This window comes from Myotis yumanensis, unplaced genomic scaffold (genome assembly GCF_028538775.1).
Source record: "Myotis yumanensis isolate MYYU_CA2020_CCGP unplaced genomic scaffold, mMyoYum1.0.hap1 SCAF_2, whole genome shotgun sequence".
NCBI classification, from domain to species: domain Eukaryota; kingdom Metazoa; phylum Chordata; class Mammalia; order Chiroptera; family Vespertilionidae; genus Myotis; species Myotis yumanensis.
In genome coordinates this window covers 189,127,235-189,146,337 of record NW_027223753.1, presented here as the reverse complement: position 1 = coordinate 189,146,337, position 19,103 = coordinate 189,127,235, and the positions used below count along the sequence as shown (strand labels likewise).

Genomic DNA, 19,103 nt, shown 5'->3' with positions numbered 1-19,103 from the left:
ATTTGATCAAGGCAGGCCTCTGCTCAAAACCCTGTATTGACTCTGGATGAAGCCCCCAGACCCTACTAGCATTTACAAGTGCCTACACAACCTTGTACTCCCTGACTTTCAGTCAATTTCCTTCAATTTTCCCTTTCTCTTACCTTGCTCCAGACAAACTTATATTCTTAGTTCTGGGAACTCACCCAGCACCTTCCCACTTAAGGGCTTTGCACTATCTTTACCCAATGCCTGGAGTGAGCCTTCTCCACACACCACACAGTCATTCCACTCATTTTAGTCAGTCTCTGCTCAAATGTCACCTACTCAGAGGGTAGATAATGAACTTGCTGATGACCTAAAAATATAGACCCCCCCAAACACTTTATAATTCCTTATCTGCTTTATTTTTCGCAAAATAACGTATCTGTGTGAATTTACTCTACATGTTTGTTTATTGTCTCTCTTCCCCCATTAGAATGCAATGAAATCAGAGGATATTTTCCTGCCTCAGTGCCAAGATCCAGGCTCAAAGTGATGCTCATTAAAACTTGGTTGAATGAATGAATAAATAAATGCATGTGAAACATTGCATGGTGCTTAGTGTAAAGATGGGAGAAACGATGAATTCAGTATAAAATATAAATCCACTGTGAACACACTGAAAAAATAAAGGTTGGCATTGGCAGTTATCCATTGAATCAGAGAAATTCAAATTATGAAGCCAAAGCAAAATAAATTCCAAACTAATGTTAAATCACCAAGTGTGGATCACCTATACTGATATCAAATTGCTAAATCGGCTTTGTGTATCTTCTAGATACACAAGTAGGATCTTCTATGTTCAGTCTTTAATTGCAAAATAAACAGGCAGATTGTTAGAGTACAATTGCGAGAAGATGATTAAATAGTGCATAAAAATTTAAATACAAAGAAAAACCACCTGGGAACCTGCCAGACACTGTGCTAGCTGCTGGCCACAGAACACAGGTTAATAAGTCCACAACAGAGACAGGTGCAAGAGCAGGTATTTAACTCAGATAAACAAGAATTCCGTGGGCAAGAAGTGGCACGGGCAGGATTCCAGAGAGAGGGAATGATACATAGACAGAGACATGGAGCCAAACAGCAGTATGGCATGAAACTGGAAGTAGTTTATATTGTTATAGCACAGAGTGGGATATGAAAAAATATATAGGGTAGAAAGACAAAGAGGGGGCAGATCATGAAGCATCCTGCCTGCCACACAGAAAATTAAACTTATTGGAAACACAAAGCCACTGAAGAGTCACACACAGAAAGAGAGAAATGGGGGGTGGGATGAGATAGTGAGCTTGGATGCAAGGAAAATGTTATGGCCATTTGACAATATCAACATTACAAATGCATAACCCTCTGCAGTTAGGAATGTCAGGAATTTATTATGTAAATATACATATGTATGCAAAACAACATTTTTCAAAAACATTCCTTATACTATAGTTTGTATTGGCAAAAGACTGAAACAGGTTAAATGTTGATCAGTGGAAAATAGATCTTAAAAAGTCTAATAAATGGAGTATTTTTTACCCATTATATAGACTGAGAAGGTTCTAGAATGCACTTAAATTGATATGGAAATATTTTGTTAAGTGTAAAAAGCATGTTTTCAGAGCAGTTTGCAAAGTATACTAATATTGGTTTCAATAAATACCTACATACAAAATTGGAAATATTATTGATTCCTGGAAGGAGAGAGAATAAAATGAAATTTACAGCCTATAAACAATTTCACTTTAAGAAAGAGCTAATTTCAGGATTAAGAATAACAATAAGAATAGAAATGACCAAACAGTCAAGAGAGGCTTTAGATGGTCGACTGCATGGGACATGGTAACTGATTGGATGTGCAGAGGCAGGAAAGACAGGACTATTGAAAATAACTGTTCTTGCCAGCTTGGGAAGCTGGGAAGCTGGGAGATGGACTGACACCAATAGTAACATCTATTGGAAGAGAAATAATGAATTTAATTGGAAAATATTGAGTTCCAGAAATATGTGGGAAGGTAATTACAGGCATCCAGTAAGCAGTGTGTGTGTGTGTGTGTGTGTGTTGCACTAATGAAGAAGCATTGAAAACACAGTGCAATGGTTTCAGTGTGCGGTGATTGCAGCAACTCCCCCAGGGAGGCTCCTTTCCAAGCAACAAATCAGACATTTGTATTTTATAGCTATGCCTTTGGAATACTTGGCTTCCACATAGTAGTGACAAAATAGGAAAAAGCCAGCAGATTGTACATTGGTTCTTAAATGTTTCAGCCCAGACTGTCATATCTCACTTCCACTCAGAGCTCATGACCCTGCCCATTGCTAAAAGGGCTAGAAAGTTTGATGAATCAGTGCTGTATGCTCATTACCCCCCTGGGCCGCGTGATATGCCTGCAAGACATGTTTATTCCCGTTTTCATATATACGTGCCACTTTCCAGAAGAAGAAACAGAGAATCAAAAAGGCTAAGTAAAATGCTGGATGTTATAAAAGCTCTAAGAAAATCCAGGTTTCAGTCTCTAAAATGAAAGCTCTTCCATGAACTATATCCCTTTCCAAGGATATCCAGTGGCCTGACTTCATAAGAAAAGCCCTAAGACAGATATTAGGCATTAGCACCATTTTGACTCTTCCAGGCTTTGGAATTTCTTGGTATGGTAATGAAAAATCAGATTCCTGTACTCTAACCCAGATGTGAAAAAAAATAAAAATTTGAGTGACAGACCAGGAATGCACATCCCATACTTCTGATGCTTATCACAGTTGGAGAACCACTGCTCTTCAGAACAGAAGACTAGCAAGCATGCACTACAGACCGGTGCACACCTGAGGGTCCATAGCAGTGACTCCCAACCAGGAATACTCACCAGAATCACTGAGCAGTTGCTAAGTGGACCCCACACATAGAGATTCTGAACTCAGTGCTGTGAGTTTCTCTAAGGTTTCTCCAGTTGAAGAAATGTATATACTCCTGGATGAAACCACTGAATTAAAGGTTCTTAAGTTAAGGCAAGAGGTGAGGGTCTATACAGCAGTTACCTATGTGGATAAGAGACAGCACTAATTCTAGGGATTAGAAGCGCAGGCAAAGAAATAAGCTCTATAGCTTTTTCGTAGGTTACTTACTTAGGCCCCCATTGTCCTCATCTGTTAAATGGGGTAATAATAATGCAAAACTCATATGTTATTATGATTCTTGAATAAGATAAGGCAGGTAAGTAACTAAGCACAATGCCTAGCATCCGGTGTTTAATAAATGTTGGTTGTTGACTTATCATTATTATTGATAGGGTAAATTAGATAAAAAAGGCTGGCATGAAGGAAAAACCTTAAAATCATAGTGTCTGGGTAGTGGTTAAAAGCAAGTAATTTGGAATCAAAAGATCTGGGTTCATATATAAGTTCCACTATCAATAATACCTAATAATAATACCTAATAATACCTCAGGCAATATATAAAAAACTGTTTTTTGCCACTATTTTCTCATCTGGAAAGAAAAAGAAGTAATTAAGAAAGGACAATATTCTTTGTAATACTTTAAGCAATAAAACAAAATTAAAAATTAAAAAAAGGACAAAAATGGATGTTATAGGTAAAATATTTAAGACAGTATCTGGCACACAGATTATATTAAAATCTGAGGAAGTTCGTCTTTTGTTAAAAAGTCAATACAGCAATTCTATTATAAAAATATGGACATGAGCTGATGAAACTTATCTAGCACCTCATGGGATCAGTAATCAATCTCAATAACTACCAGCATTTGGTATAAATCTGATTATAAAAAGCTGTGAGAGTCACTGTCACCTAAAACACTTGGCAAGGTTTTGTACTCTTAGCCTCTGAAGTCCTGATTCATATAAAGTCATTATATTGCACTGTGTTATCTATTTTTATGTTCCTCCCAAATACTCATTTATTTCCTGAAATGGTGGAAATGCCCAGAAAGCCACAGAGTCAAAGGATCATTCATTAAGAAATCAGCACCCAGTGCAATCAAAGCAATCTCCTTATAGTCAAGATGTTTTTTGATTAATAAAAAAATTCATATTAAATAACAATGTGACAAAATAATCTGCAAAACTCTACAGCTCTCGCTAAGTATATGCATGACCGTCTCCACGACCGTATATGACAGAAATGTCTCCTACATTTCCCACAGCTTACCTGGGAGCTGCTCCCCTGCAGCGGAGGAGGTTTGGGTAGATGCTGACTCTTACTAATCTCTTTTGGAGAGCGATTCTCCCCTTTGGCTTTATCTGGATTAACTTCCTTTATAAACCCATGGGCAACATCCAATACACTGGATAATATTTGAGATTTTGCCTGTTCATAAAGGAACAAAATATGATTAAAAAGCCAAATACATAAGCCTCAGTAATTTAGATACATCAAATTATATTTTCATTATTCTATTCCTACTCAATTCAATGTATTTTACTTAATATTTAAAAATACAAATTGACATTTATATCAACCCATATAATAGTGATAGCTACCAATGTTTAGAGGGGCTAGTTTGGGCTCATTATGCCTAAGCATCTTACAAACATGTTATTTAATCCTAAAGTCAACTCTGAAGCATACCTATTTTTATCTGTTTCAGGGATAAAGAAACAAAAGCTCTGAGTGTTTAACTAACTTGCCCTTGGTCACATGGTGAGTGGGTGGCAGAGCTGGGAAGTGACCCAGGTGTATATAATTCTAATGACTCATAGACTTTCCAACCCCAAATAAGTAGATGGGAAATTTTATGCACACCAGGGCTACAGAACTAAATATAGTTTATCTGGTAGGAGCCCGGATAAGCAGTAATAAGTATTCCTCGGTGATAAAACATCTTTAGAAACTATTAACTGTTTAAAAGTGGAAACACAGGAAGTGCGTCTACCTGTAGTTCCTGAGTGCACTTCAAGTTTCTCCACATGCTGCACCTTCGCTCACGAGTTTCATTTACCAGGAAGGCCCTCCATCCTCTACTATTTTCTTTGCCTGTCAGGCTTCTCCTTCTCCTGGATTTGTCCCCAGTTATTCCCACATCAGGAACCTTTCCTGGCCTTCCTTCTCCAGCTGTGTGTAGTGCCCATTCTCTGTACCCTCTTCCTACCAACCCCTACAATAGTAATTTTACATCATGTTTTGGTGTCTATCTATCCCATGATATCATATAAGCTCACAGAATAAAAAATCATATCTTCTTAAATCTTTGTGTGGCTATCACCATGCCTGGAAAATAACATAGTAAAAATAAGGTTTGTGGGGAGGGAGCAGAAGGACTCAGAATTAAAATAAATGATCTGGAGCAGCGGTCACCAACTGGTGGTCTGTGAGGTCTGAGAGGTTGGCCACCACTCTGGAGAGTATTATGCTAAGCAAAATAAGCCAGTCAGAGAAAGACAAGTACCACATGATCTCACTCACATGTCTAATCTAATGAATAAAATAAACTGTTGAACAAAATGGATCCAGAGACATAGAAGCATGGAACAGACTGTTAATCTCAAAGGGAAGGTGGGGGTGGGTGGGAAGAGATCAACCAAAGAACTTGTATGCATACATGCATAACCCATGGACACAGACAATAGGGTGGTGGAGGCCTGGGGTGGGGGAAAGGGGAGGGCCTGAAGGGGCCAATGGGAGAAAAATGGGACATATGTAATACTTTCAACAATGAAGATTAATAAAAGTAAATGATTGAGAAAAATAATTCAAAAAAAGCTTTCCAAGAGCCTTCTTCAGAGTGAAAAGGAACAGGCAAATCTCGGGAAGGCCCTATTCGAGGAGTCTCCTATCAGAACTCCCTGGGTTTGCCCAGGACACTACAGAATGCTGAATGCCATCTGAACTTAAACCCAACAAACTCCAGGGGGAGACTCAGGCCTTTCCGAGGCTCTCTGACAGCCTGGCATTGGGAGCAAAAGCAACAGGTCTTACTTCTTAGCAAATGTCCTCAAGACAGGGGGAAACTCTGGCAGGGATCAGAAATAATTCATTCGGACTCTCCCATGGAAATATTCCTATTTTTAAATTTTCAACTACTTACCTATTTAAATAGCTAAAATTACATGGAAACTTTCCAGTATGACCTTTTGAAAATTTGTTAAGATTCAATCTGATTCTTGAATAAATCAGTGAACATCAAATTAACTGGTGTTATTTCACACTGAATTAATAAGTTATATATGAAAAAATGACTCAGGAGACCTATGCATGTAATTGCTGTGCTTATACAGGTCTATAAGTATCTAGTCCAAATTTCACAACGATCATTCAAAAGCCCATTTACACCCATGCAGCCCTTTTTTAAAAAAAATACATTCATAAATATAGTACAATATTATTGTGCATATTCATTATACTGTGCACCAGATCTCTATGGCTGATTTACTATTCATTGCACTTAACACTGCTGAACTGTACACTTAAAAACGTTTAAGATGGAAACATTTATGTTATTTGTTTTTTACCACAAATTTTAAGCAATGAGTGCATGTTATTGTTTATATGAGAAATGTTGAGTGCATGCTATCATTTATAAATTGAAGCTTAATACAGTTGATTTAACAAGGAAAAACATGAAAGAAAGACAAAAGAAAATATTCAAGCCAATGATACTACTTTATTCTTCCAGAAATAACTGCATTTTAGCAAATATTTTCTAAACATAATCCTATCTAAGCTTGATTTTATATTTCCTAGAATAAAGGTCTGTTGATTTCAAAAGTGGTTAAAATATCTAATTTTCATCTTATCAAATATCAAAATAAAAAGCAATGGTATTAATTTTATATAAAAGTATCACAATAGAATCATCATTCAAGTATATATGTTTATTTAAATAGCACAAAAGAAAGATTATTCCTGTCCTAAAATGAAGCTTGCTATCAATGTTACAATAATTTTTGTAACATTTTTAGGGAGCATTTTAAAAGACTATGAAATAGCCAAAAAATGATTTTATTCCTGTATTAAATTTACTATTAAAAATATGATAAACATCGTGGATAATTGATCAAATGGAATGTTGTTTATCTGGATGTCTAAAAGTTCTGTTAATCCAGGATAAATAAAATGCCAATAAACCGGAATTTTCTTTCTCAGAAAATTGAATATTTAAATATTACTTTCCTCAGTTTTAAAAGTGTACATGTATACTCTATTTTTGTTATTCTTAAAGTAATCATTCCAATACAGGAACAGATATTTTGAGCCCCATTACCTGGACAAGGAAACCCAAGCTCATAAAGCTTAGGTCAAAGCCAATGGGTACAAAATGATTTAGAGCCAAGGTTTTTCTTCTTCTAGCCTAATCCTGTTCCCTACTGAATTAACACAGAAAATGTACTTTACTTATGCTTTCTTGAAAATAAGATTACTTTTTGTTTGTTTTTAATTTATTTGCTTGTTTATTTCAGGTTTGAACAAGCACTAGCAAATTGAAGGGATGAACCAAGATTCTCCTTTTACTCGTCTTCTCTGTTATCCACATATATGGGGAGGGTTGGGGGCAACATAAACTTTGAAAAGAGTAGGATTATAGGACAAACTTATCTCTTAACTAAGAGGTGTATATTTAACAGGATCAGTAAGCCTAGAAATTCACCATAGTACAGTAACATACTATTTTACAATACTTAGAAGTTCCCAGATATGTGAAAAATATATCGCACATATTAATAACTTATAGTTTCCCGTTCTCCAGACCCAATCACCACACTCACTCCAGAGAAGAACTGACAACTAATTGCTGGACACTTTCACCTCCCCACCTAGGGAAGTTCTCTCTTTGAATCTAATGGAGCTCTGTGATAGTTACTGAATGTGAGAAACAGTAATACGTTTCCAATGGCAAGGTGATAAGAAAGGAATGTGCCTTCTCTATCCTTTTCACTGCATGGTGTATAGTGACTTTGGAAGTAACATTGAATACCGTGAATGTTACAGGTAAAAGTCACCAAATCATTGCTTAAGAGGGAAGATGTCTTAGGAACATGCATGTTAAACTCTTAGGTGAGTAAAAAATAACTTTTACTATAGCAAGCATATCTGGAAACTACCCCTAACTGGGTATTGTTTGAGCTAACAAAAAGAAAATGTTTTAAAAAGGTGTTCCCCTTTAATAATATACGTAAATACGCTACTTCCATGCCTTGCTGAAGTTTTCCTCCCTACTTGGAAACGTGAGTGCTCCTATTATAATTCTCTTTATCACTTTAGGCCCAGATCAAATGTTATCCAGTTCCAATGTATATCAAATGGCATTATTCAAAGTCGCTTAAAAGGGCAAACTGTTTAATCTCTCTGAGACAAAGTTTTCTTCCTCAACTAATTGGAGCAAAATGAACATATTTTCTGTGTGCTTTTATACGCCTTGCTTACATCCACAGAGCTTTGCTGCTCAATGTGTGACCCATAAATCAGCAGCATCTCCATCCCTGGAAACTTTCTAAAAACACAAACTGTCAGGTCCCATTCAGACTCACTGACTCAGAATCTGCAGTTTCACAGGTAACTTGAATGCACATTCAGTTTTGAGCATCTCTTTGTCAAAACACTTATCAGTCAGCAGTGTTACAATTGGTTGAATACAGCTGTCTTCCCTTTTGTGAATTCTTGAGAGAGGGAACCATGTCTCATTCTGCCTGATACACAATGTTTTACATCGCCGTCTTTCAATTCTCCTCCCGGAAGCCCTGTCCTTCACACTTTGCAACTAGAACATTGCTGGTTAAATCAAATTTAACTAATTTACTGAGATAAAAATGACTGAAAATTCCATCTGAATATTTGTCGCTTATACCCAAGCTAAGTCAATGTCGACACAGATAAAATAAATAGCACTATCAATAAGAGTACAAAAGGGAAATTATGTACCTCACTAAGCCTAAGTGTTTATACCCATAAAATGAAGACAATAGTTACCTTGCAGAGCTGTTGTGAAGAATATACATTCTGAATGAAAAACACCTTGCAGAGTGATAGAGTAGTGCATTCGAATGATGGCTACCATTTTATTTAGATCGCTATATACTGCTTCTCTGTAAAATAAATTGTTAAAATACCCAGAAAATAGAATTTCTCCCTAATTATTAGACAGAAGTGGGATTTCAGACTAGGGTATAATAGAGAGGTCAGTAAATAATTGTACCTTCATAAAACAAATATTATATTGGGTACATTTGTTAAAAGCTATTTCAGGAAATCAACCAAAAGCAAACAACAAGAAGTAGTCAGTCAAGAAAAACACTGTGCCATTAGTGAAGAGTGTCCAGCTGCCTTGCATGGGGCTGCTCCTATTTTATATTTCCCTTCCCAACTCTATCAGTGTAACTAGGGCAAGACTGGCCTTGCTCAATAGGGAGTGTGCTTGATTCTCAGCAGAAAGCAGAATCTTGAAGTTTCTGTGGCATTATCAACAATCTAGTGAATTTGGTTACAAGTGAATGGGGAAAACCTGAGGTTTTGGTCCCAGTTGGGGTAAGCAGTAGGCCAGCCAAACATTTAATGGGATGATCCTGAAAATGAGAGTGCTATAGAAAGGCTGATTAAGAAATGAAAATCATCAAGGAGAACAAAATGAAAGTTATTGAGTATGACTTACATAGGTTAAGAAGAGATATAAAATGGAAGAAGGATTGCCAGGACTGACCAGCAGACCCTGAGAGATGGATGAGTGGATTACTCTGACACACATTTCTGTGAAAGAGAGGGCTAAGGGGCTGCTTGGTAGGAGGCACTAAAACAGCCCCAATTGCCTGCCTCCTTAGCTTTTATTGTAACAACAGCTTGAACTAAAATTAACCTCCAGATACAATCAGCAGGATAAGTGTCCTCAAGAAATCACATGCTTCTACAAGGTCGGGTCTAAAGACTAAACATAGAGATCCCAGCAAAACACATTGGGGCTCAGACTTATTTGAAAAAAACAAGGCAGGGGTTGCTGCCTTTGGCAAGGTCTCCCTAGAGGTCCTGACCTTTTGGAGATTCCTCCTTACAGACTTTCCAACCAAGTCCCGTGCTTCCCCACAAAGGAAGACTTAGTGAACTTGATGACAGATCAAGATACATTATCCAATTTGAAAACCAAAGAGGAAAAATTGAAGGAAATGAATATAGTCTTAGAGACCTAGGGAACAGCATCAAGCATCCAACATACATTTAGTGGGAATATCAGAGAGAGAGAGAGAAGAACAAAAAAATATATGAAGAAATGAATGTCCCCAAATTCTCTATTTAATGAAAAGTATTATTTTAAAAATCTAAGAAACTCACCAAACCTGAAGATAAACATAAGGAGATTCATACCAAGACATATTATAAACAAACTACTGAAAGCCAAAGACAACCAGAAAAACTTGAAAGCAACAAAAGAAAAATAACTCATCAGATGTAAGCATGAATCAATATGAGTAACAGCTGATTTTGCATCTGAAAAAAATGCAGACCAGGCAGCAGTGGAATGATACCAAGTGCTGAAAGAAAAAAAAAATGCCAAAAATAATTGTATATTCAGCAAACCATCCTTCTAAAATAAAAGAAAAAATTAAGGCATTCCCAAGTAAACAAGTAAGATATAATTCATTATTAGCATTATTATTTCTGCCTTAAAAGAAATACTAAAAAAAAAAGATTTTAGTATTAAATTTACCAGAAGAAAAGTAGAACTCCAGGAACATTAATGTATGGATAAATGTAAAACATGCTTAAATATTTAGTTTATCTTTTTTTCTCTTCATTTCTTTTAAGGGCACAAAATTATATATAGCAAAACATTAACACTGCTGTGGGTTTACAACATTGATATAAATCAGTATTGTGTATAACAATATCAGAGAGAACTGGAGAAAAATAGAACTAAGTTAAGCCATTTAAACAATATTTTACCACAATAAGTCAGTGTTAATGTGAAGTAAATTGTTACAAGGTGTATATTATAATACTAGTACAACCACTGAATAAATATATGTATATCCATTCATGCACACACTCATACACACATCAAAAAGGTAATTTCAATAGTACAATAAAAAATTTGTTTAATACAAAATAAAACATTAAGGAGGAATAAAATAACAAAAAAACATAGACATATGAAAAACAAATAGCAACACAGAAGATGTAAACCCAAATACATCAATAATTACATTAAGTGTAAATGAACTAAATACTACCATTAAGAGTCAGACTTGATTTTTTTTTTTAATGTGCCATTTATGAACTAACTTTAAATTCAAAGACAAATAGTTTAAAGCAAAAGGATGAAAATATATATATACCTTGAAAGTAATAACAATAAAAAAAACTGGAGTGATTATATTAGTAAGAAATATAACAAGACAAAGAGGGATATTTTATAGTAATAACAGTCAATGAAACAGGAAGTTCTAACAATTACATATGCAATTAACAACAGAGCCCTAAAGTACATAAAGCAACAACAGACATGCTAGTAACTAAAAAGATAGTAAGTCCATTAAAAAATTACAGTTAGAAATTTTAATACCCCCTATCAGAAATTAATAAAATAGCTAGGCAGAAAATCAGTAAGGATATAGAAAACTTGAATACCACCATCAAGTAAATTAACCTAAATCACATTTAAAGAACCCTCAAGCTCACAACATCAGAATATAAATTATTTACAAGTGCACATGACACATTCTTCAAGACAGACCATATGTTCCACATAAAATAAGTGGTAATAAATTCACAAGAATTGAAATCATAGAAAGCATGATCTCTGCCCTCCATAAAAAATTAAAAGTAAAAATCAGCAGCAAATTATTTTGTGAAACAAAATATTTAGAAGTTAAACAAACTACTTCTAAATAACCTTTGGATAAAAAAAAAATAAACCACACAAAAAAAATTAGAAAATACCTTCAATTGACTGATCATGAAAACATAATATATGTGATGTCAATGAATAGAAAAAGAATGAATAAATCAATGAAATCAAAACTGGGTTTGAAAAATTATAAAGCTGTGGCTAGACTGAGAAAAATAAAGAGGAAACTACAAGTTAACAAAATAAATAATGAAATAAGGAACATCACTATTCTGTAGAAATTAAAAGGATTATAGAAGAATAAAAAAAATGATGCCAACATTCTGACAACATCCAGTGAAAGACACAAGTTACCAAAACTGACTCTAGAAAATAAGAATAGAATAAGGAAATTTTTTGAATTAGTAATCCAAAATCTTCCTATGAGAAAAAAAAAATCCCAGACTCATACTATTTCACTAATAAATTATAACCAATATTTAAGAAAAAAATTATACCAATCCAACACAAACACATTCAGAAAACAGAAGAAAAATACGTATAAACTCATTTTATGAGGCTAATACAACCCTGATAGCAAAGTAGATAACCACATTACAAAAAAATAAAGCTACATAAAAATAAACTCAAAATGGATAAAGGACTTAAACGTAAGATGAGAAATCATAAAAATCTTAGAAGAAGCTATAGGCAGCAAAATAGCAGACATTTGTCGTAGCAAAATCTTTACCGATACAGCTCCTGGGGCAATGGAAACTAAGGAGAAAATAAACAAATGGGACTTCATCAAAATAAAAAGCTTCTGCTCTGCAAAAGAAACCATCAACAAAACAAGAAAGCCACTACATGGGAGAATATACTTGCCAATGTGATCTCTGATAAGGGTTTATTTAATCTCCAAAATTTATAGGGAACTCACACAACTTAACAAAGGGAAGATAAACAATCCAATTTAAAAAATGAGCAAATGCCCTAACCAGTTTGGCTCAGTGGATAGAGTGTCAGCCTGCGGACTCAAGGGTCCGAGGTTCAATTCCGGTCAAGGGCATGTACCTTGGTTGCAGGAACATCCCCGGTAGGGGGTATGCAGGAGGCAGCAGATCGATGTTTCTCTTTCATCAATGTTTCTGACTCTCTATCTCTCTCCCTTTCTCTCTGTAAAAAAATCAATAAAAATATTTTTTTTTAAATGAGCAAAGGACATAAATAGATACTTTTTGAAAGAGGACATACAGAAGTCCAAGAAACATATGAAAACATGCTCAAACTCACTAATTATCTGAGAGATGCAAGTCAACACAACAATGAGGTACCATCTCACACCTGTCAGAATGGCTATCATCAACAAATGAACAAAGGACAAGTGCTGACGAGGATGTGGAGGAAAAGGAACCCTCATGCACTGCTGGTGGGAATGCAGACTGATGCAGCCACTGTGGAAAACAGTATGGAATTTCCTCAAAAAATTAAAAATGGAACTTCCATTTGACCCAGTGATCTCACTTCTAAGACTATATCCCAAGAAACCAGAAACACTGATCAGAAAGGATATATGCACCCCTATGTTCATAGCAGCACAATTTACAATAACTAAGATTTGGAAACAGCCTAAGTGCCCATCAGCAGATGAGTGGATTAGAAAACTGTGGTACATCTACACAATGGAATACTACGTTGCTGTAAAAAAGAAGGAATTCTTACCATTTGCAGCAGCATGGATGGAACTGAAGAGCATTATCCTAAGCAAAATACGTCAGTCAGAGAAAGATAGATACCACATGATCTCACTCATTTGTAAAATATAATGAGCAACATAAACTGACAAACAAAAATAGAACCAGAGTCATAGAAGTCATAGAAGCATTGAACAGACTGTCCAACCTATGGAGGAAGTGGGGGACGAGGGGAGGGGATAAGAGATCAGCCAAAGGACTTGTATGCACAGATGGGGGTGGGTGGGGGATAAGGGCATGTGCTGAGGGGTGGGGGCGATCAGGGAGAGGTCAATGGGGGGAAAAGGAAGACTTATGTAATATTTTAAACAATAAAGAATTTAAATTAAAAATAAATAAATAAAACTACAGTCCAATATGTCATATGAAAATAAATGCAAAGTTACTTCACCAAATATTAGCAAATCAAGCATCAACATGTCAAGTATGCATCATGACAAGTAAAATTGTACCACAGTAATGCAATGTTAACTGAACATCTCAACATCAAATATTGTAATAAGTCATTTTAATAAAAGACTAAACAACATAATCATGCCAATAAGAGCAGGCAAAAAATCACAATAGGGAATCCGAAGGGACTTCCTCCCTTGGTATTCTGATAAGAGCATCTACCAAAAAACTATGACTAATATCACAATTAATGATGAAAGACTAATCGGTTAGCAATGAACAACCCAAAAATAAAATTAAGAAAATAATTATATCCACAGTAACATTAGCAAGAATAAAATACTTAGAAAAACATTTAACAAAAACTTGTAAGAGCTTACCACTAAAAACGAAAAATGATAAGAGAAATTAAATAAGTACTAAATAAATGGAATTAAAATCATGTTTATAGAATGAAATACTCAATATTTTTATGATGGACTCCACAAAATTTTTAGATAGCTATTATCAAGGAAACAAAAGCTAACAAGTGTTGGTGAGGATGTGGAGTAATTGGAACCCTTGCACACCATTAATGGGAATTTAAAATGGTTCAGCTGCTGTAAAAAAATTTTGAAGGCTCCTCAAAAAATTAAAGATTAAATTACCATTCTGGTAATTCCACTTCTGACTGTATGGTAAAAACAATTGAGATATTTGCACACCCATGTTCATAGTGGCATTATTATAATACCTAAGAGGAAAAAGCAACCCAAGTGTCATCAATAGGTGAATAGATAAACAAAATGTGCTATACAGATACGATGAAATATTATTCAACCTTAAAAAAAACTGACATATGCCACAATATAAATGAACCATGAGGAAATTATGCCAAATACAATAAGCCAGTTGCCAAAGACAAAGGCTGTATAATTCCACTTGTATTAGGCATATACTCAATTTGTAGAAACAAAGTAGAATGTTATTTATTAGGTATAGAGTTTCAGTTTTGCAAGATAAAATTCTGGAGATCAATTGTAAAGAATGTGAACATACTGCACTATACACTTTAAAATTGTTGTGGCAAACATTTGTAAATTTACTTTTAAAAATGTCTGCCTTCTCAGGCATGGCTCATTGGACAGGAAGAGAGCATCTAGTCCAGGTTGATTTTATGAGAATTTAGATGTGGAATCAAGAAGGTCACATTTTGTCTGTCTGTTAGGTAAATTCATAATTTGTTAATTATAAGAAAAGAATAAAGTAGATACACACACACATACAAAGTTCAAAGAGAAGGAGTCTCCCCAGGCTCTCAACAGCTTTCCAATCTCCAGTCCTGGTTCCTACCATGTCTCGGCCACATCATCCATACTCCCTCACAAGACATCTGTGAGGCCATCCGCAACAAGAAAAAAATTATTCTTTTTGATCAAGCTAGTGTAAGAGATCTGATTAATACAAAGATTGCTACTTCCCAACTAGAGCAACAAGATTTGAAAATGTGGGGAGGTGTTTTTGGTTTTCACAATCATTGGAGAGCACTACTGACATTTAATGGGTGATAACCAGCAAGTTTAAAAAATATTCTGAAATGTGAGGGATGGAGAGTTTAAGAATAAAAGTTCCTGCCCAAAATACTCAAGAGCATTCCCGCAGAGAAATACATAGATGTAGCCTTATATTAGCAACATCTTTAAAATGATAGAAACACAGTGAAAATAAATCATAACACCACCATATTAAAAAGTAAGAAATCGAGGTCTCTTCTAATTCATGAGTGGCACTTTCCAAAGGTAACCATTATTAACAGTTTGGTTTATATCTCTGCAGCCTTTTCTCTCTGCTTAGAAGGACTCATCTGGATTTGTAACACAAAACAAATTATCTTTTACTTGATAATACAAAAACTATCGTTTTAAGTAATAAGTAGTCTGTGAACAAGAATGTGAAGGTTATTGTTATGAAATATTTAAAATAGATAACTATGCATATTAAGTACCATAACACTGTAGCACATCTATTAAAAAGATATTTTCCAATTTTAAAACTCAAAGATATTCATATTTCCATCTTCTAAACATGAAAGTTTATATATAGCAGTACTAAAAGGTATCTACAGGAGGCAGAGGGGACTGCAAAGGATTGAAATGACCTGTGCAACTTCTCCACGTGCTAAAAATGTTTACAAACAAAAACAAAACAGCCTCCGGGGCACACCGTACATGGTGCTGCAGAACAGAAGCTCAAACTGAACCAGGATGGGATTTACTGCCAGCATCTCCAGGTCCCCCCACATCCCTCACTACACTGAGTGCTGGTAGGATTTCATCTGGTCACTGTTCTAAATTCTCACCTGAACTTTCTTTTTTTTCTTCCTGGAATGATATTATCGCTCAAATTACACTCTAGAAGAATTCATCACTCTGACAATGTATCATTAATCAAAGTAAAGAGAATTGATATTTTATAGCATTTTGGAATGGATGGCACCTTGCAGAAGTTAAGGTCCAAGAGTAAAAGTTTTAGTTTAATTAGAAAAAGGATAAACTTTATGAAGGTGTCGGTGCTTCAGAACACAACTACCATCATCACCCCACACCATGGCTGCCCGGCCATGAACATTAATGCCCATGTTGACAGAGCCGTACCTCCTCATGTGATCCAGAAGTTCCAGCTCACAGAGTTCCCCACATAATTTAGACCTATGTTACTTCCTAATTGTGAACAAAGAAAATGCTGCAATGTCTCTTTTCATGGTGTTAACTTTCATTGATTTTCCAATTACAGAGTTTTAGAAGAGATTTATTGCAACCATAGCCTTGCATTAGAAACTAAAAACTAATTTCTGTGGGAGAGTTCTGCTATCTCATTTGTATATGCTAAGCAAAAAGGTAGAGAGGGAGGAAAAGAGATACATATACACACAGAAAAAGAAATGGTGTTACAGCAGAAGAAACGTTACGAATTCATCAGTTGCAGTGAGTGGTAGGGTTGAATATGGGCAGACTTCGATAACTTTAATAGATAAAGTCATTTCAGGAATAGCAAATGTACTAATGGAACTTTTAAATTTTATATATATATACTCATTATTTATTTATTTTGGCCTTCTTTTTGAGAAAAAAAACTTCCCCTCACATAACATTTGGGAACATTTTCCCAAGAATAGTTTGTTCTGTTTTCTTTGCTATGAATTACCTCATAAGCAATTGGTAAACAGAAGTATGATAACAGAAAAACTGTGTTGTTTTATTGATTCTTAGGTTGCTGGTTTTTTTCTCTTTCCAGCACATTACTGTAAGAAGGCAATTAAGGGCAGGCTGTCTCACAATTAAAGCCAAAACCTTAGCAATGTATGAAGACCTTAAAAAAAAAAAGTTGAGCCCTAGCAGTTTGGCTCAGTGGTTAGAGTGTTGGCCTGCAGACTGAAGGGTCTGGGGTTCAACTCCAGTCAAGGATACATATCTCAGTTGCAGGTTCTTGATCCCTGGCCCAGAGACATCGATGTTTGTCTCTCCCCCTCCCCCTCCATTCTCTCTAAAAAATGAATGGGAAAAATATCCTTGGGAAGAAAGAAAGAAAAGAAAGAAAAGAAAAAAGAAAAGAAAAGAGAAGGAGGGAGGGAGGGAAGGAGGGAGGGAGGGAGGAAGGAAGGAAGGAAGGAAGGAAGGAAGGAAGGAAGGAAGGAAGGAAGGAAGGAAGGAAGGGAAGGAGAAAAAGTTGAAGAAATGGTGATTTTCCAGAATAAAAAATTATTCAGAAACTAGAGGCCTGATGCATGAAATTTGTGCAAGAGTAGGCCTTCCTTCCCCCGGCTGCCAGCACTGGCTTCCCTCTGGCACCCAGGACCCGGGCTTCCCTCCCTCTCGCCTCTGGCAGCACCCAGGACCTGGGCTTCCCTCACAGCCCCAGCTTCGTCCAGAAGGACAGAAAGACATCTGGTCTAATTAGCATATTACGCTTTTATTACCATAGATCATATCTTTAGTTATATGTGTTTCTGCCATAACATAATATGCAAATTTATATCACAAACACATGTACACTAAAGAATTATGCTTTAATTTATAGCAAAGTAAAGTTTACTAAAAGTTATCAAACATTTGCTCAAGATTTCTTTATTCAAAGAAACCTCTACAAATTATTTTGCTAGTATATTTCTATTCATACATTGCATTGAACACATTGCATGTGGAGGGTATAAGGATTCCATTATCTGTAATCAACACTAACAATCAGCATAAATATCTCAGTTTAAAACTACATAGAAAAGAAGGAATACTAACTCACCAAGCAGATAAATTCCTTAAGTTATCACGGATCTATGGCAAGATGAAACAATCCCATTAAATTTCTACTTAGTAAAAATATCTTTCCAAAGTAAATGTAATCTACACTAATAAAAGAGAAACATGGTAATTAGCGTACGACCGCTACCCTTCCCATTGGCTAATCAGCATATCCTTATGCAAATTAACTGTCAGCCAAGATGGCGGCTGGCAGCCATGCACTGAAGCAAGCAGGGAGGCTTGCTTGCTCCAGTGACTGCGAACTCCAACGTTCCCCGCCTGCCGCTGCCGGCCTCTCAGCTGCAACTCTAAGCAACTATGTACTATGTTGCAAATAAGAAGCTAAACAAAACCCCAAAAACCGGCTTTCATTCAGCCCAGCTTCAGCCAGCCGGACCGCAACACTGTATCGATGTGTTCAGCAGCGAGGCCTCAGAGCTAAAGCTGGCCCAGAATAAAAAAAAAAAGAAAGAAAAAAAGGAGCGGTTGGGAGCTTCAGTCACCTGCTTACAGAAAACAGCCCTCAGCCCCTCAGCCAGACTGGCCAGGCACCCCAGTGGGGACGCCCACCCTGATCCAGGACACCCTTCAGGGCAAACCAGCCAGCCCCTACCCGTGCACCAGGATAGAATATGCCTCCCGGCACAGGAATCAGCAGAGCAGCAAGGCTCCCAGCACCAGGATCAGCGTGACAGAGGGCAGCGCCCAAACACCCTGATCAGCCCTGCTCTATGCCTGATAGGGGGGAGCTCCCCAATCCCCTGATCGCCCTGCGGCTCTGTGTGTGACAGGGGGCGGGGTCACAACCTTTCTATCCACCCTGCTCTGTTCGTGACAGGGGAAGGCACCCCAACCCCCTGATCAGCCCTGCTCTGTGCCTGATAGGGGGGAACTCCCCAATCCCTTGA

General features: G+C 36.3%; 1 protein-coding gene across 6 annotated transcripts in view; it reads right to left on the bottom strand.

The window, feature by feature from the left end:
• ZBBX (zinc finger B-box domain containing) overlaps positions 1-19,103 on the bottom strand; it is a 105,914-nt gene that overhangs the window by 48,038 nt on the left and 38,773 nt on the right. For all 6 annotated transcript variants that reach the window (XM_070403637.1, XM_070403641.1, XM_070403642.1 and 3 more), the window contains one exon: positions 4,175-4,333. In XM_070403637.1, the coding sequence (XP_070259738.1) occupies positions 4,175-4,333 (159 nt within the window). The remainder of the gene's footprint in view (positions 1-4,174; positions 4,334-19,103) is intronic.